Source organism: Larimichthys crocea, chromosome XXIV, assembly GCF_000972845.2.
Source record: "Larimichthys crocea isolate SSNF chromosome XXIV, L_crocea_2.0, whole genome shotgun sequence".
In the NCBI taxonomy this organism is placed as follows: Eukaryota; Metazoa; Chordata; class Actinopteri; family Sciaenidae; genus Larimichthys; species Larimichthys crocea.
The window spans coordinates 13,899,145-13,918,473 of NC_040034.1; the positions used below are offsets into that span (position 1 = coordinate 13,899,145).

Here is a 19,329-nt window from a genome sequence, read left to right on the forward strand (position 1 = left end):
CAATAAAATTATTCAAATCTAGTCACAATTAAACATTTAGAAAAGAAATAGTGTCTTAGTCTGATGACAAAAGAATGCAAGAGCTGCTTTTTGATGTTTTTATTGAAATGAGTCAGAATATCTAATTGATTTAGCTAATACTACCTCCATGTGAAATACCAGGTCATCTCCTTATCATTCTTCCACTTTTCCTCAGAAGCTATCGATCTATCATCCTCTTCACCTCTCACTGTATGCTTCCTGTTTTCTTCCTCTTCTTCAGAGACCAACTCTCTCTGTAAGCTGACATCTGATGGTAACATTTGCTCCAACACCTCACCTTGCTTCTGATTGCCCTGCTGTAAATCAGAGATCTCATCTTTTCCTTCTTCTAATTCCTCCTCCTCCTCCTCACTCTCTGAATAATCTTCTTGCACTATGTACCCTGAGCCATCCTCTTCGAACTGATTTAACTCCCACACCCTCTCTCTGAAACCTAGCTCCTCTCTAACTCCACTTTCTTCTTCATCAGGCTGTTCCTCTTCTTCATCATCAGTGTAGACTTCCTCCTCCTCATCATCATCATCATCATACATGACTATATGTGGATTTCCCCAATGGTTCTCATGACTGTGCAGATCATCAGTGTAATGACTGATTGTGGTCTCGCCTTCTCTGCTCATGCTGATTGATGAATGAGGACTGATCGGTAGAAAGCCATCTTCTGCTGCGTATGGCTGATCGGAGACCAGCAATAACCCACTGCTGGCATGACCTTAAGAAAAGTAGAGTTATAGCCATTTTTAGTGATCATAAGAAAGTGTATTACAGTACCATGTTTTTTTGTTAAAGAATGGTCAGACACTATATATTCACATATCGAATCAATCTGAGTAGGAATGAGTGCATAAATATTTCCTTGAAACAGCCAGGTACCTTCCATCATGGTCCTCCGAGGTTTAGAGGTCACACATTGAGAATCACAGCATTCACATATGGAGTCATCACCAGTAAGCGCCTTCCACCTAAGTGCACAAATACACTCAATCCGCTTGGAAACAGCACAAAGAAAAAAAGTCACCACTACTCCTAAAATGGGAATTCATTTATTTTGTGTACCAAGGCTCACCTGTTCCCTCTGTAGGTGCATGATTTGTGTGCAGGACTCGGGTCCTCAGATGTGACAGAGAGGTTGCAGTAAATCCTGACCTAAACATGGAAACAGGGTCAAACTTTGATTTCAAAACAAACTGTATAAATCCAGAGAATTATACTCTGCGCTCACCTCAGTGTCAGGGTCAGAGGTAAACTGGAAAGCCTTTAGGGAGAATCTCAGCACCTTGTCAGTCCGAGAGATGAACTGAGAGGCCCCTGGGTCTCTCTTGCTGTCCAGCATACAGCTATGGATGACAACAATCGGACATTAAATGTCAAATCAGGACACCAAAGATTAACAGTCTACAATACTCACCCAAAATTGTCAATAATGATATATTTGAGGGATGGTTTAGAGCCACTGGCTGGTGTAGCATAGCAGCTATTGATGTACAGTTTTCTGTTAGTTGGGAGATGAGGAGCAGAGACCTGGAAATTAACAGTCTTTCCGAGCTGGTACACTTGGGGCTCGGCTGGTTTACTCCATGAATCTGAGTGTCCATTAAAACAGACTTGATGAACATACAAAACATGTTTGCAGCTCTTAAATCACTACAATCCAATAGTTCTTTAAACGTACCGTCCATCAGCTCGATCTGGAAGTCATTTGGACGTCCTTTCAGCCCTTTACGCATAACAACAGTTTGCCAGGTGGGCTTCACTGTCAGCTGGTACACGTGATGGTTCCTGGACAGGGGGTTGGAAGTTGTAAATAGCTGACTTTAACTCAAAATATTAAAAATATCTAAGAGACAGTTCTAACCTTGGATAACGACATTCAATGTGGACATCGATGGGCTGCGCTCTGCTTGGGAAACGCTTTGGCGAAGGCTCATAATGCAGCACGAATTTGTAAACCAGATAACCGCGGGGCGACTGTGAAGAGGGATCCAAAACTGTCAAAACTTTCAAGTTCATGCAATCTGGAAACAGATCACACTGGTGGAAATCTTACCTGACGCACGGCATCACACGCTGTAAGGGGATACGTGAACAGCAGGTCGCCATACGGTCTGAGGACTCCGGTGATTTTGCAAGTGTTGCCTAATTTCAGCTCATCAGCATCTGCGCCTAAACCGTAGAAAGCTGGTTTGACCCGCACGACGAAGTCAGACGTGGAGCAGGTGACAGAAACGTCTGGGAGGTAAGCAAAGTCCGACTGGATCTCCCCTGGACGCATGGATCGAGGTGTCACAGGTGCAGGAAATAACCTCTGGGTGGATTTTCTGTCGCTGATCGGTGTGGATTGTGGCTTAACTAGTTTGAAAACCTGTTTCCTTCTCGTAAATCGAGATTCATAAGTGTCCACTGCACAGGGGAGGAGGCCAAGTGATAAAACACTCCACAAAATATAGAGATGCCACTTTGTTTTCATCGCAGCAGACTGCTGTCCTTCTTCCTTTCCCTTTTTTAATCTGCGCGTAAAACCAGCTCTCAGACACGGCTGGAGGCAATTAGTGTCGAGGATAGATTGGCAGCCTGAAGTCAGACAGGTCAAGTTCAGCTTGTTTTTTTAGTGCAGGAATGTGCAAGATATCTGCCATTTAATGTGTAAAGGTTCACATTAAAGTCCGTGTAAAGGCGCTTCTGAGATTTCTTACAAAACACATGAAATATGTTGGAAAATAGTTGCTCAAAACGTGTAAACAGATTTCAAATGATGCATTACTCACCAGGTACTGTTGATCGATTGTTAGATGTTGTTTTGGTCTTATGATGTCAAAATGTGAACAGCATGATAAAGAGTTTAAATACCAATTGCCAATGAACCAGAACATTTAGTGGTCAACTCATGGAGCAGACAACTGTTGTGATTTTTGTGGTTAATCACCTTGTCAGAGAACAGCATGTTATGCAATAAGTAGTGAAACATTGAACAGTTGGACAGGTGCATTCAAAAGTTTAGAGAACGTCAAATTAACTCTACCTATAAAGGGTATAGTGTATTTTAGGTGCAATTTCATCCAAAAGCTGAATATCAATATTTATATGATGAAAACCTTTTAGGATTGTAACTGAGGATATATATTTTTTTTTTTCCTGTTACTGAGCAGCTTATGTTAGTGTTGAATTGTGACTTGCTATCTACTGGGATTTACATGAGCCTTGTATCATTATCTACTGTAGATTTATGAAAAATATCAATGTTTTAATTACTTCAGCTTTCATCAAGGGGCCAAATATTCTAGCTGTAGGGACAGATTTACCCGTCACATACTGAGTTACATGAATTTAATTATACTAAATACATCATAGTATCTGCTGAAACAAGTGGTTAAATATTCCACACCACCTAACAGGTGGAGGAAGGTTTTACAATCCAATCACAGGGTTTTCTCTGTTGCAACAAACTTTATTCACAGACTTAAAATTACAAATTTACATGACAAATTCGTCTTTTCGCTGAATCATAGATTGCTCATCAAAGTCCAACTTAGAAAAAAAATATTTACATATAATACAGACAGCAGCATTTAAACACCAAGGAAAGATGTCATGTGCTTCATTAAGTTCATTCAGTGCAATTTCAAAATAACCTAAAAAGAAAAAAAAACTATACAGGAATATATTAAGTTTTAAAGATCTTTTTTGTCGTTGTTGAAATCTTAATAATTTAACCAATAAGATAATTTGAGGGTTAAATCGAGGCATCTAGCGAGGATGAATGTCTCCTGCATGTCTTCTTATAGAAAAACTAGGTTTTTGCTGCTGAGTCACAATACTGTAAAAAAAAAAAGCTTGTTTATTACAGCAGCTCGTTTTTTTTTTTTTAACAGGACTTGAAGAATCACGTGTCACATAACCATCAACAATTTCATCAACCATTTACTGTTAATAAATTATAACATGTGCTTTCATAAGAAAATGTGGAATCCCTTAGACAGTTTATTTAAATAAATAATTAAATAAAGCTTCTTTCTTCCATTGGGAAGTGAGAACATGCTAGATGAAATGACTTGACACAGAAGTTGCTGTAAAAAGCACATTTAGAAATGTTTATCTAACCTCACAGAGATTGGATGAACTGTTAAAGCACACAAAAAAAAGGTATGATGGGAAACTCTTCTTGGTGACAAAAAGTAAACAAACCGAATAATCTGAGTAATGGGTTCAAACAGAAAATCTCAGCGCAACTAATTTTACAAGATGATGATGATGTGAGTGTGTGTGTGCATAAGGCAGAGATTCAGCCTACGTGTAGCACATCATACAAAGAGGTGCCTCTTCCGCTTCACAAGTTTCAAGTACACTTAAAAGTTGCCTTTATAAAACGATCTATAGGAAACATCAACACCACGAGAAGTAGAAATTGTAGCACAGCTTCACACAATTCCAGTTAGTGGGAGTTGTGCTGGTACGCCCTTCATAAATAAGGGCTGATACTGTATGTTTCCTTCAGAGAATCGTCTGAATGGAAACTCACACTGACCTAAGACATGGTAAACATCAAAGGTAACACGCTCCAGGCGGCACGGGTGAAGTTCTGTCCTTGTAAACTAGTGAATGAACACTTCATTTAATGACACCGCAGATCGCGAGCTGTGTCCCAATTCCAACCAGCTTTTCAGTATGTAGTGCGTCCACGTTGGAGGAGCTGATGAATACTTGTGTTCCACACTGCAATGCACAAAATAAATGTAGGAGCTACAAACAACTCGTCAAGTTAAATGAGTGAGCAGAGAGCTACAGGAACATCTCAGTAAACCATAAAGTAATATATCTTTGGAGAAAAACTCTTTGTTAAATAAAACTTGTTGTTGACAAAAATTTGTTGATCAGAATCAACTGTCCACTTCAGTAGTAGATAACCACTCAGGTTAAAGTATGGACAGATCCCAGTGCTGTGTTTCACTTAAACAATGAACGCATGAACAGACATTAAGGCTGAACTACAAGCTGATAAACTGCGGAGTGTTTTTTTTGCAGATGGTATTTTAACTGGGACACAGCTGGAGATAAAAGGACAACAGGAAATACTTGAATCACACGCAAGGTGACACTGTCCGGCCACAAGAGGGAGACGTAAACCTGTGTGATCCACTGGAGGGAGCCGGTTAACGCTGATGATGTTCAGGCGGCAGTAGTGGTCTGTGGTCCCTCTTCTGTTGGTTCAGATAGATGTTGGTCAGGTCCCTCAGCAGCTTGTGCAAACATGTAAAGCAGCGGTGGCGGTTGTTTAGTTAGTTTTTTTTTTTTTACACGTTGCTGCCCAGCGCTGAAGTTTCAGACTCTGAATCTGCTTCAGAGTCCCTGTGAAAGGACGAGAGAACAGCCAGGAGTCAAACACAAAGAACTTGGCTTGTCCAGGCAGGATGAATAATGAATGCCAACACCAGAGCAGTTTTTTTGTAAAGGTTTTCATTTGAATTTAGCTCAGGTATATAGAGAGGAACTCAGTTTAGCAGAGTCCTGCTGCGCAACAATAAGGTGTCTAGGCTTGTTTGGTTACCCCTAAACAAGTCTAAACGTCTGTGTTGTTGTGTGTTCAGTGCTTGCGCATTTCAATTTCCCCACTTACAGCATTTCCTGCAGTAGTTTTCGGTTGCCCTGCCTCCTCTCCTCGTCAATTGGGTAGGTTCTCAGTATCAACAGTCCCACAACAATAAGACACACAGGCACAGGAGAGACCAGAACCTTCAGGGTTAAAGCGACCGCCTCGGGTTGTGAGCAGGCTCCGGTCACATAGCCGGCAAATCTGCGGAAAAATGCAGATGAGGGGAGAAAAGTTGAGCTGATGTGAGTACAGTTTGGCAAGACTGTTAGGCGAAGGATTATGTGGCCACATGACGACTGGACTGATGTGCTGTAACAAGGAGCTAATCTCATGTGTAGTGTTAGGGATCAAGGCCATGCAGACAAATTTTAGGGATGAGTGAGGACAAAAACGCAAATGTACATGAGAATAATTCATGACCTGGCAACAGACATGATAATAAAAAAAATTAATTAGTTAACTTACTTCATACTGAGTGTAGACACGCCGAGGGATACGCCAGATGCAAACTTGATGAAGAACACATAGAAGGAGTAGAAGAGGGCTTCATGCCCGTGGACGTCTGGGTTTCTAACCTTGAAATCATCCACTACATCAGGAAGCATTGACCTGAAAGCAAAAATACAACATTTAAAAAGCAAACCCGAGATGAAGTCAACAAAATCCACATGTGTGTATGGACCCCGGGATGATTTCTGAACTCATGCTCACCAAGGCAGGAGGAAAGCCGCCGCCACGCTCACACCTGCCGCCACTGAGATCAGGTAAGAAATTATGAGGTTGCTCTTGATGCTGATGATTAGGATCATGAAGGGAATCGCCCACTATAGAAAGAGACAGACAGATGTGAGCAATTGCACAACACATACAGGTACTCTTTGATTTATTGTCATGAACTTTTTCCTTTTTCTTTCTCCAACTTACAGTCATGCCAACGTAAACAGCTGTCTTCTTCCCAAACTTAGTGAGAAAGCACTGCCACAGTGGGATGGATAGAGCGCCAGATAGCTGGAAAAAAATGTGACGCAGAATTATCAGTACTGTAGTTTCAGTAAATTACGTTACGTCAACCAAGGTTAACAGTAAAAGCATCTGATGTATCTGGAATCGTTCAGATGAAGCTGTTCAGCTTGGCCAGATTAGCAACAAAATAAAAAGAAATATTAAATTCTGAGGATTGTCTTGTTTTGTGATTTAGATCTAAAACAAACAAAGATGTATCTGCACTCTCAAACTATTGCAGATAATTTAACATCCAACTGACGACGAGTCTAAGAAAGGACTGCCAGCTGTTTTAACTCAGGCGTGATCAGAGCCGTAATTGCCACTGAGAATACTGAGAGGATGTTGAGTTTTTTTCCGACCTGTTGTGACGTGTAACTTCTGGTGAAAATCAAGTGTGGGGAAAAAATCTGTTCAGATAATGATCAGGAAGGAAGACGTATGTCATATCCTGTGCTGTGTATGATGTTATATGATCCTGTTTTTGCCTATATAATCATTTTTCTGAAGTTGAAAGAAAATTGTTATAGACGCCACATTTGAACAAAAATATAAGACCTATCTTTGCTTCACAAGAAATATGTCAGTAAATAATAAAATAGTACCGGTATATATGCTGTCATTTCCCTGATCAAATCAGGCAAAAATGTAGCACTACAAGACTTTAATATATCTAAAACACTGCCTGCAGCACAACCGAATAATCATTTGTCATAATTAATATTAATCAAGGGATCTGCATGAGTTTCTAAAAGAAGCCTGTTCAGTCAGAAACCTAACTGGGCTGGACAAAATGTGGGAACTGGAAAAGTGTAAAGCGATCACTGCAGGAGGAGGTCAAAGGACAAGGCCACAATATGCTTTGTGTGGTCTGGACTTAACCCTGCAGGGGGCAGATGACCTTTGACCTCAGAGCCAAACTTAGTCAACCAGTGTTAAATGACCACACAGGCCTGCTGACTAAGCAGCCTGAGAAATAACACAGAAGAAAAACTTCAACTTCCACCTCTCCAATTATGATACATCCCCAGAATAGTGTTGCCACTCCTAATCAGAGGGGAAAGCACCAGCGGAGAAGGCAGTGAGAGGAAGATGGAAAGCAACCAATGGTAGCAGTTCCCATGGAGAATCACCAGGGCAACAAAAGCTCCACTGTGTGCCTGTCTCTCCCCTCGATCTCCTGCTAACGCCATGTGAGTGTGCGACTGTGAGACAGGTTCCCAAGAGCACAAACAACACCTCCTCTCACCCTGAAAATGTGCCCTTTCAGCCCTCGGTAACAAGCATCTCCTCGTGTGAGGAAAGGTCTCAGAGAACTGGCTGAAAACCCCCACAAACACTGGGACCTTGCTCTATGACCGTTGTGGAAATTAGAAACACTCACCATGATGACCAGGAGAATATTCTGGAAGTGGCTCCTATGGCCAAGAGCGTAGTTGATGAAAAGGGCAAAGTTTCCCTCAAGTAGCTGTGAACGACAAATAAAAGGTCATTTTGTGCAAACGACAGCTACAGATAAAGGAACTAGGACTTCCTCTAATAAATTCAACATAACTTCTGTTTTCAACATGAGACAGATAATAAAAACTCAGTATTACCATGAAGGCCAGAGAGGTGAAGAGGAAGCCGATGACCAGTTTGATGTACGGTCCGTGGCTCATGACCAGCCACAGGCCCTGACGGAAGGTGAGGAGCTGGGATCTTTTTCTCATGCTCTCTATAATCAAACAGGTTGGAGAAGAGAACAAAGACAAGACAGATGAACACCTTCATTGTAAGGAATCGCAACACAAAGCTAGTATGATGAGAAACTATGTTCTTGTATCATTTCGAAAGGCATTTAGCGTCTGCCAGGCAGAGGAGGACAAACTGATACAAACTTTAAAGCAGAAGTGGGACAAAGTTTTGAGCTCCTGTCCTCCTGAATCAAGTCCAAATCCTAAACTTCAGCCGTCAGTACATATGCCATTTTGAATTTTTAAAAGGATGAACATGGGCTCAATTTCAGGCTTTTTAAACTTTGTATTCATTAATTTAGAATAAACTTTATAACAGTTAAAAGCAAAAGCAACGTGTGTGTATATAGTTTGAGTTGTTTACTCGTTAGATCACACACATTTTCTGGGTCACCTTAACTTCCAGTAACTGGCACAGTGGGTGTGTGGTTGTGGTTTCACCTTATTTGTACCTGTGCACTTGGCGGCTGGGGCCTGACAAAGAGAGCGACGTAGGCTTCAATATGATCCATATCCAACATCCAGTATATCTGTTCACCGTCTCATTATGTCTTGTTTCATATTATATTGCATCGTATAGTTTCGTCTAGTTCAGTTTGTCACATTATGCCTAGTTAAGTTGGTTGTTACTCTCTATTCGAGCGCGTCACAATACGAGCCTACTTAGCCTCTTAGCAGCCTTTAAATGGATAGTGGCCACTGGAGTTATTCTTATGACAAAATTCCAATTATTTATTATTTTTAGGTTCTGCATGTTGCAGACAAGACTTTATTCAACAAGTATGATGATCTGAGGTATCATCTGCTTGCAGATTGTGATTGGCTACTGCATGTAAGACTCGATAGGATCTTAGTCTAGAAGTCTTTTTTGATTTTGTCAAGTTGAGTTGCGTGTCTTGAGTCCACAGCTCTGCTCTAAACATAAATATTCCACCTTGGCATTGGACAGATGAGAACTTTTTGTTGTTTCATGGATTCATACCTTTTTTCTCTTTCACGCCGACAAACAAGACGGCAGCACAGACGACGTAGATGATGCAGATGACCCCTGAAGCAATCATGTAAGCTTGTTTCTGGAGGACAGAAAAGAAAGCATTAGCTTGGACGAACATTCATTTAAATGCTGCGTCAAACAGTTCTAACAATCTTTTTTTTGACTCACCGTCTCATCTAGTGTAACTACAGACATGTTGTTGATGCTGGTTGAGTTTATGTTGATCACATCAGACTCAGTGGGACATCCTGAGGAGCCGCCTACTATCTGTCCCTGGATTGCAGTGCCCAGAACTGTGCCCAGCACCTCCACCATCATACCTGAGAGAGACACACAAATGGAGCGTCAGCGCACGGACGACAACACGCATGTAGAAACATTTGATCACACCAGAGTGCTGACATACGATAAGCAGTGGCAGAGTCCCTCTCTTTCTGGTCGTTGCTGATGAACATGGTGAGGGCTGAATATGGCACGTGGAAGCACTGCAAACACACGCAAACACAAAGGTTAGGCCGGTGTACACACATTGCGACGAAGAGGAACAAAGTAGCCGGGAGCGTTGTGACATACTAACCGTTTGCATTGACTGGAAGAGGCAGTAAAAGATCAAGTACCAGATGACCTTCCCTTGCTCGAAAGGAGGCACGTACCAGATGAGGAAATAAGTCAGCACCGCAAACGGAGTAGAGAAAAGGATCCTGGGTAGAAATGGGTGGAGGATTGTTAGGAGGCAGTAGGGTGAAGGCAAATTTAAAAGAGATTTTGCAGTGTGTTCTCTATGCAAATGACTTTTTTTTTCTAATTTGAGTCACTATGGTGGAGTGAAGTGTGCCCAGCTCGCTGTTTCCCCACAGCTAAAGAGTGTGTTTAGTGAATTCTGCCAACTGTTACTGTAGCTTTACTCTCCTTTTCATTTTTCCTTCCTTGCAGTCTTTTCTATTCTCATGCTGCTTTGTGAATAATCCCCCCTAATCCTGCCTTGTTAGAGCTCGTGTGTGGAGAAAGGGCTCAGTCTGTGCTGCACAGCAGAGATGAAGGGTGGGCCGGCCCAAATGGTGAGGCCACTCTGGCCCACCTCGCTCTCACCCCCACTCAGCCTTAACCTTCAGCTTTGTTATGCCCTACAGCTGAACTCAGTCAGAGAGGCTGGTGCCACTTGAAAAGTTGTGTTTAAAACAAACAGTCCGGCTAAAGCTCTTTATAGTTGGACCTCGGGCATTACAGCCGGGGCAGTGAAGAGAAATATTGTGTCCAATAGTTGATTAACAGAAAATAATTTAAACTATTTAAACTATTTTTCAAGCAAATATTGTCTGACTGTGTTGTTTTGCTGCTAAACTGGATACCTTTGGTTTTTATACATACATACATTTTATAAACTAAACAATTAACTGAAATAACAGCTGGAAGATTAATAATAAAAAAAAAACTATTGGTTGCAGCTATAAAGTTAAGAGCTCTGCTCAAGTCAATTCGTCCCTCAATTCTTTTTAACCGTCAGAGAGAGAAGTGCTGACACTCCCTGAGGACCTTATCACTGAGCACAGATGTTTCTTTATTGAACGTGGCACTTCTGCACTCGCACATGGTCATATGAAACACACGCCTCCCATCCCCGTCCTTGTGCGACACACGCGAGAGAAGAAAGCACCTCCCTGATTCCCTCTAATGTCTGCGTTAATTAGGTTAATGACAGCTAATTTCTCTGGAAATAGAGGCCAGGTTGTGATTGAACACGAGCCACAGTTTCTTTATGTCGTGTAAGGCACACGACAGCCATTTAGAGCACGCACACACAAAAAACCATTTAAAATAAAACCATATTTCATACGCCGATAAGGCAAAGCACCCCTTTGTTGTCCCGGTATCTGCATGTAAAACATTTTCAGCAGGAATAGGAAGGACAAGTGGAGACAAAAAGACTTCTGTGGGATCTAACAGCTGGTTGTTTCAATCCAATTCGACAAGCTACACAAGCCACAGAGGATCATGTACATGTTGCCTTTCCAAACAATGACCTCTATTATTTCAAGCAAGCTCTTGACCCAGAGTAACCTCTCTGTGCTTCCGCCAAACCCCCCTCCAAAACAGTTGACGAAACACACACACACACACACACACACACACACACACACACAGGATGGAGGACACACCCCTATTGGTTTGAATCTGATGGTGTGTTGTGGGTTGGACCAATCGTAAGCTGAAGCCGGTGAATCCCCCTCCTCCCATCACTCGTGCTGCAAGTGCACAGCTGGCATTTCTGACTCAAATACCCACGCTGCTCAAGATATCTTGTGACGAAAATGCCAGTAAATATTAAGTTACAGTACGAGCGGTGGTTTCTGAACAAGGTGTCCACATCCACATCCAGCAGCGACATTTCACACTCTCCTGTCCTTTCTCTTTCTCACACACACACGTTTAAAAAGAAGCTACACCAAGTCAAGGTCATCATTCGGTACAAAATTACTTCCTTCATGAAATGTCAGCATCTCACGTGCATGCAAGGAGCATTTGAATTTCTTGTGCTTTGCCTTTCATTAATATATTAAAGCACAAATCTCATCTGTTCAGGGTTGCAGAGAGCAGGGAATCAAATCCCAGCGTGCTTCTGGCAAGAGCCCTTGAGTGTTTGCCAGCCGGCCAGCGTATTACAAGGCTAATATGTTGTCAGACACATACATAGGACTGACAATATACTGTGAATAAAAGTATATATATTAAATATATTATTATTTTAGGTCTTTGGAGACAAATCAAATCAAAGAAATGCTTCATGACATGGAAATATTAGTCTTAATGTGAATAAATTATATTTTAAAAAAATTAAAACATTTTACTAAGGGTACCATTTTACTATTTCGTGGTATATGTTAATTATTATAATTGTAGATTGTATCCATATTGCCAATCCAGTGACAGAAACCTATGAATGATGTCACGCATAGATTTCCGAAGCACCGTTTTCAAAGCCAAAAAATATGCAGTGCTGGCCGCCTCCATATTGGCTAAACTGCTTCTTCCGCCTCCTGGCTAAACTAAATATCAAAAGAGATGTGGATCATTGGCGGACCTGAGCCGGGCTGAATGACGCCTTGGTGCTCAAACAAGCTATTTGTAACAACACCTACTGTCAATCCAATGGATGGATTGATTTATGGAGATTGACTAATTTCTGGGGCCAGCCTCAAGTGGCCACTCGAGGAATTATAGAGTCTTGAATACGCAACTTTTCGACAGTGGATACTAATTTACCGTGGATGTAATACAGCAACAAAGGTGAGGAAGGAGAATAAAGACGTCACCGAAGTCAAACTCAAACAAATACTGATGCTTCAGCTGCTGTTTGTACATTAGAAAGGTTTAGTATGTGTCAGTGCATGTAATCTGTGTTTCATACAGCCTTTGCCAGATTCTTCCTCAGCATCCACTGCAACTCTGTTGCCATGGTTACTGCCAATGACTTTTTCTCCGTACGCTTGCCTCACATTTCCAACCCACCCTCAATAACCTGTCTGTATTTCCTTAATATCGCTTAATCACTCATCAGCTGCTGTGGAGATTCAGTCACCTACCAGGGCATCATGCGTCCCATGCCGGTCCATCGACTCCGGCTCACCAGGAAACCGACTGTTGGATCAGTGATGGCATCCCAGGCCCGGCCCACAAACAGAATAATGGAGGCATGGGATGGATCCAGCTAAAAAAAGGGAGAAAGCGGGGAAAAAAAGAGTGAGACATGAAGCCAAAACACAGAGGATGCCAAATATTACCTCATGTGTCGCTGTTAGATAATGACTCAAAGGATCCATGACACCAGTGAGGTTATGGAGACAGTACAACAGCAGTGAAATACACAAATGTGCCGTTTATTGATGACAAATTGGCATTCAAAGCCACTCTAATGAGCTCATCTCTCGAGCTGAATGGTCTTTATTTAGTGTCCTGTACTGTGTACAGTGGAAAAGTCTAACTTGCTAATTGAGTAACAAAACAAAGCAGCAGGAGGTCAGTTTAATGCGCTTGACCGACTACTGCGGGAGACTGTTAAACTGATCTGAGGCTGAGAAATGTGAACACAAGCTTTGGCTTCCAAGCTAATTACTTACGTGTAACTACAAGGACAAATGTAAACAGGAGAAAAGTCTTTAACTGTATTCTGCAGAATAAACGAACGGATGACAAACAGGACAAGGACATTTAATTTATCACTCCAGTTATACGAGATGTCTCTCTTGTATCATCCCGTCCCCCGTCAATCACCTGAGCCACATCTAGCAGGTAGATCTGGAGGAAGAAGCCCAGGGCGCTGCCAGTGATCTGGTACGGAGCCCCACCGATGGCGAAGCACAGTTTGCTCCACAGAGACAGACGATTTCTCATGTCCTTTGGCTGGAAGAAAAGCAGAGGGGACGACAGATGAGATATGTAAATGCAGTAAGTAAGTTTGTGCATCTGACTGTAAACGCTCATATTCCCGGTGGAGCTATAAATTAAAAAAAGCACAGTGGTGTGAGTAGTGGTGCACTACATGATCATTATCCACAGCTCTACTCTGTAGAGTTTATTCAATCCCAGTTTTCTGCTTCAACCACCCTCCTCCATCCCTCTTTCAAAACCTTAGGGTAAAAATGATACCGTGTGAAACAACCTGTTACCATGAGGGACTGAGATTGGCTATCTTCCCTCACGCCACTGCTGACAATGTCAGATTAGAGACAAATCCCTTGTGGCAATGCAGTCCGGACACAACTATGGTCTGAAACTATGAGGTTACTACAGTTCACACACACACACACACATCATGAGGACTGCAACGCTGCCATTGGCTCTTGGAATAGGATGTTGTAGGTAGTGTGACATTTCATGCTGAGTAGACAACAGTCAGCAGGCAATCTAGAGTTGTATCAAGTCACGCTGCCCACAGCCAATCACCTGCGATGTCCTCATGATGTCAGCGAGGGGTTTTTCAAACACCTAATGCACCTAATGATTCGCCACAGACACAAGAGCAGCACCTCACACACCGTGAATGACTAAGATCCACAAATTTCCTTCAGCACACAAAGTTCGCTCTAGTATATTTAGAAAGCGAAACTAAAAATAGAGCCAAATAAGCCACATGAAAGAACACAGCCTGCGGGCGAGGTTTGATGAGTGAGGAAAATCCCGTAAAGAATAAAACAAAAGTAGACAGACTCAGTGGAAACAACCCAAGGATTTCAAGGAGAAAAACAGCATGTATCTGTTTCAACAAGGAGTATTGTTAACAACTAGCTTCATTATTATCTGTCAAAACTTCCCAAGGGGAAATACGAATATTCAGATTCAATTTCTGTCTGTAACTCTAGAGATGCATTTAAGAGATGTCCTGATCCACTCCCTCTCAGACTGGTTCTTGTAAAAGATAAAAAATGTGATACTGTTTAAAAAAAAAAAGAGTTGTTTTTTTTACACTTTCCACTTACCAATGAGTCATTTAGATTGGTTAAATTAAACATTCAACATCACACATCCTTGTTGAAGGATTTTTTTACACATGACTCATCACACACAGTCTTGTGAGGGGGGGTTGCCACGCCACGTACTCTGCAGCTGCATCTGTCATCACTAAAGGCAGCTTGTATTTGACTGTAAAGTTAAAAATATATATATTTTAAAATGTCATGTTTTTAAATTTAAAAAAAAAGGAGGAGGAGGAAAACCCTGTACGTCAGCTTTACAAGCAGCAGCTTGAGGGCAGACAGAGAAATTCAAACGCAAAAAGGAAATACGTTAACCACATTTTTTTTTCAATTTTAGGCGCCTTTTTTTTTAAACAGGACCAGCACAGAAATCAATTTCCATTCAACAAACGCCAAATAAATCAAACATAAACGCCCTTGCTCTTACCTTCACCGCCTTGATGTCTGTGTTCAGGGGTTTGACTGATAGTAAACCCGCCGCGTACTGCTCAGCACCCTCTCCTCGTGCCATTGTGACTTCAAAACGATGATGTAATTATTATTATTATTACTATTATTATTATTTTGAAGATACGGCGATTTTCTTTTTCAGTGTGAGAAGAATGAAAGGTTTCACAGCATCATGGTGTTTCTCTGTCGGTGTCGTGGCTGTGTCTGAACCGGCTCTCTCGTGCTCCGGGTTCATTCATTCCGCTCGCGGACAGACGTGGAGTACTACGACGTGTGCTGACGTCATTAGACGTAAGGGATCGCGTGTTCCAAGGATGCCGCTTCAAGCACTGCAGGAAAATCCCCCTCTCCCATGGTCGTTATAATAAAGCAACAAAAGCGGTGAAATATGTCCAGGGTGTGGAGACTGTGTCAAGTAGCGATAAGAAAACGCAAAAACCAAAAACTCTCACTTCAAATTTTCACTTTGTCGCATGTATAATACATTATAAAAATCAATATATAACATTTTTATCTTGATTCACCCTGTTTATTCTTAAATAAATCATCACCCATCACCCCTGATACATTTCCTCCATCATCAGTCTGCCTTTTTACCGGGCTCATTTGATAAAAATGTAGTGGATGTACACTAACAGTGAGCCTTTGAACGCAACAACCCATGTCAAACCTTTCCTTTCCCTTTTTGATAATATCTTAAAGGTCCAGTGTGTAACATTTAGGATTAGCTGTTAGTAGAAATGTAATATTCAGAAGTATGTTTTCATTAGTGTATGATCACCTGGAAATAATGATCAGTGCGTTTTTGTTACCTTACAAAAAAATAATAAAAATAAACTTGGTATCTACAGAAAGGGTATTCTTACATGCCATTTTGCAGCACCATGTTTCTACAGTAGCCCAAAAAAGACAAACCAAATACTTGCTACGAAGTGAAGCCTATGTGTAAATACTAAAAACTGTATTTCCTCAAACGAGGACACGCCTCGAAACGCTACAGAACGAGTCAGTCTCCATGAACCATGTCCAACTTCACAGTATAAATAAACATGTTCACAGCCTGGTACAAAAAACTGCTTTAGTCTCTATAGCTAATTTTCCCATTCATGACAACTGTACTGAGGGTGATTTTATCTAAAACTTCAAATTATAATAAGACTTTTTATTATGCATAATAACAGCATGGCCACTTTGATTGACAAGTGGGTGCTTGTTTGAGCACCCAGACATCATTCAATCCACCTCAGCTCCATCCATGAACCACGTCTTTGCCCACTTTTAGATTAGCTTTGAGGCAGGACTACAAAGATGGTGGCAGCCAGAGCCATCACACTCTGCACCTCACAATGGCTCTTCAGGAACATATGGGTGATGTCACAGATACGGTGTCCATATTTATACGATGGTTGTACCACCATGTTTCTACAGTACCCCCACAAGCTAAATACTGGCTCTTGATAGGGCCTTTCAGCCACCATAGTTTCTCCTACATGATTGGGTAGGTGGATGAATACAAGAGGGGTGATTCAGTTGGTTGCAATCTGGAACCACTAAATCCTACACACTGGACCTTAAACATACTTATGTTTGTGCCTGTGATATTTTTTTTTTCTTTTTTGTATCTTTCTGAAGAAAAACATATGATCTTAAGTGTGCAAATGCAAAAATGATGCACTGCAAACAATTAGAAGTTTAACATGTGCACACTTTGCATTAATAGCATCTAAATGACTTCTGTATCTAATCTCGATCTATAAACAGCACAGTGAAAGATGACGCACCACCGCTCCAGCTCCACTTAAATGATTTTATTGCAGTGATATTATAAGATGTTGGCCACCACTGAGCAAAAACAGGACTACTTTTTACACTCTTTCATTTTCACTTTAAGGACTTTTTATTATATGCTCCCTATTGCAACTACACAACAAACATGACTTACCGTCAATATAACTTTTAACCTGTGGAGGACGTTACTGTTTTCTTTGCCCTCCCTGCTGATGTTATTCAGAGTGTCAAATGGGTGTCAATGGTTGCAGGCAGTACATACACTGTATCACAATGCAGAATCATTTAATATTTAATTATCATTCATTATGCATAACCCGAGGGAATAACTTTTGTCAAACAGGATGGAAATGGACCAGTTTAAATGGTCAACTCCAGCTACAAATTACAGTAACTCTGGTTTCATTATTAGCCCAATAGAGGCTGTTTTCCAGTGCATGAAAAGAAGTACAGTTTCTGAAACAGTCATGCTATAAGGATTAAGGATTTTTTTCACATGTGTGAAAAGCAAACACTGTTGCCTTGCCTTACCTTGATAACTGATAAATGTTGCTGGTTCAGATAAGGTCATCAAAACTAGACCTGGTCCTGCTGAATATCCTGTTCCTGACCCTGGCACTTGTGTGCACAGTGTGTTTAAACTGGAGACATCTCTAAAATCAGAAGCCACCTGTTTTTACTTTCACTTCTGTGACACTAAAAATGGTCATAGGTCACATTACAACATTTGATATGACAGTCTTCACTAAAGCAGTGTTTCTCCTTTACTAGACTGGATGTAGTGGATATTCACAGGCTAAGTAGGATTATTAGGAATTCAGTCTTTAAGTTGTATAATGCTTTAATACCTTGAGTAGCACAGGAAATGACCTGAATATATAGAATTTTACTAATACATTTGAAAAATGCAGTGAGTGACCTATTGTAATACCGTCAGTCCCTCAGATTGTATCATTTTTTATGGCCTCCTCTCTAAATATACAATGTTTTCCCTTTAGTTTGCAAATCTAAACATATCTTGTCACTATTTGCATACACACATCAAACACAATAAAAGGGAAAACAGGCAGAAAGAAAATGTGCCTTTCCTCCTCCTCCTTCCCCTCTCCTGTTTAATCTGATGTCTCTTTTTGACCTCTATCATTCAACAGCACTTCAAATCAAAGGTTAAAAAACAATGCCACCCCTTGGCCGACATACTGCACTGCTTCACCACAGAGGACCCCTTCCACAAACCTGCCCCACCGTTGTTTCTATTCAACCTTGTAAGAGTGTAAGAGGATGTGTTGGTCTGATTACTCTCTGGTTTCCCACCATTGTATATTGAACCAATTACAGTCAAACAAAGCCTATATGGTTGGTTTGGCGGAAGTACAAGGAATTACCTTTGTGTAAATGACTATATGTACTTAGAATCAGTACTTTTAGTTACATTTTGATGGTAGCTTTTGTTTTGATTACAGTGTAAAAGCCTATCTTGTAAAATCTTTTGATAATTACAGTGCAGATTCTGGACTCCAGTATATTCAACATTGACTCCAGGATGTTCAACATAGACTCCCGGAGACATTGAGAATATCCCTAGCCTCACCCTAAGACACTACAGAGGGAGGTAAAAACTTCTCAGGACATCACCAAGCTGCAATCCCTGGAAGACCTCTACATCCATCAGGATTATCAGACTGCCACAAACTGTTCTGCCTCCTGCTGTTTTAAATATGTAATGTGAGGTTTCGGTATATGGTGGTTTGATCACTCTTGATGAGATTAAACAGCAGGATCCAGACAGAAAACTTCCTCCCACTACAACACCTCCTTGTTCTCACTCACATGTGACTGAACAAACCAATCAAAAGCAATGATGCAGATGTAAAGATTTAAATATGTAAATAAATGTAGTCAACTGTGTAACCATTGTAAATATATTTTGAGTACATTAACTCAAATATTATTAATATATTTACTCTTTAGTCTTGCCTCTTCTTTCAAATATATAAATAACTTTTCTAACTATTTCTAAACCTTACATACATATTATATTTTATTCCTATAATACTACTTCTTTATGTCTTAGATTCTTATATTTTTACTTGCATGATTTTCAGTTAATACATATTGCATTTGACAAATAAAGAAGTTGAAATTGTTTTACTAAAAAAAACTTCACTGTCTTCAGTACATTTCAAATGTGATATCCGTTAAGGTTTAGGAAAGGTGATTTTATATATTGCAATTACATAACTCGTAATGTCTCTTAAG

The 19,329-nt window shown here is 40.9% G+C and overlaps 2 protein-coding genes across 3 annotated transcripts; both read right to left on the reverse strand.

Annotated features, from left to right (window-relative positions):
- Positions 1–85: 85 nt before the first annotated feature.
- Positions 86–2,613, reverse strand: si:ch211-67f13.7 (zona pellucida sperm-binding protein 3). The gene is made up of 8 exons (XM_010738074.3): positions 2,090–2,613; positions 1,898–2,010; positions 1,715–1,821; positions 1,451–1,625; positions 1,265–1,379; positions 1,109–1,188; positions 916–1,004; positions 86–754 (listed from the first exon to the last, which is right to left on the reverse strand). Exons 1-8 carry the CDS (start codon positions 2,507–2,509, stop codon positions 141–143), a joined length of 1,713 nt encoding a protein of 570 aa, XP_010736376.3. The 5' UTR covers positions 2,510–2,613; the 3' UTR covers positions 86–140.
- Positions 2,614–3,471: 858 nt separating this feature from the next.
- LOC104924644 (sodium-dependent lysophosphatidylcholine symporter 1-B) lies at positions 3,472–17,620 on the reverse strand. Of its 2 annotated transcripts, none has more exons than XM_027274550.1 (14): positions 17,602–17,620; positions 13,631–13,759; positions 12,943–13,067; positions 9,939–10,062; positions 9,768–9,846; positions 9,530–9,681; positions 9,350–9,440; positions 8,230–8,348; positions 8,016–8,099; positions 6,554–6,637; positions 6,341–6,453; positions 6,095–6,238; positions 5,654–5,830; positions 3,472–5,385 (listed from the first exon to the last, which is right to left on the reverse strand). In XM_027274550.1, exons 2-14 carry the CDS (start codon positions 13,748–13,750, stop codon positions 5,331–5,333), a joined length of 1,467 nt encoding a protein of 488 aa, XP_027130351.1. In that variant the 5' UTR covers positions 13,751–13,759; positions 17,602–17,620; the 3' UTR covers positions 3,472–5,330. The 2 variants fall into 2 exon arrangements, with proteins under 2 accessions (XP_027130351.1, XP_010736359.1); XM_010738057.3 differs by lacking the exon at positions 17,602–17,620 and adding an exon at positions 15,260–15,577.
- Positions 17,621–19,329: the final 1,709 nt, after the last annotated feature.

What these genes read in the sequence shown, in the direction of transcription:
- LOC104924644 (XM_010738057.3), bottom strand. Translation starts at nt 15,343, where the DNA reads ATGGCACGAGGAGAGGGTGCTGAGCAGTACGCGGCGGGTTTACTATCA. An exon ending in CGGCGTGAAAGAGAAAAAAG is followed by an intron (nt 8,349 to 9,349) that starts GTATGAATCCAT and finishes GTTTGATTATAG; the next exon opens with AGAGCATGAGAAAAAGATCC. An exon ending in ATATTCTCCTGGTCATCATG is followed by an intron (nt 6,638 to 8,015) that starts GTGAGTGTTTCT and finishes ATTTTTTTCCAG; the next exon opens with CTATCTGGCGCTCTATCCAT.
- si:ch211-67f13.7 (XM_010738074.3), bottom strand. Translation starts at nt 2,509, where the DNA reads ATGAAAACAAAGTGGCATCTCTATATTTTGTGGAGTGTTTTATCACTT. An exon ending in ATCATTATTGACAATTTTGG is followed by an intron (nt 1,380 to 1,450) that starts GTGAGTATTGTA and finishes TGTCATCCATAG; the next exon opens with CTGTATGCTGGACAGCAAGA. An exon ending in CCTCTGACCCTGACACTGAG is followed by an intron (nt 1,189 to 1,264) that starts GTGAGCGCAGAG and finishes TTCCATGTTTAG; the next exon opens with GTCAGGATTTACTGCAACCT.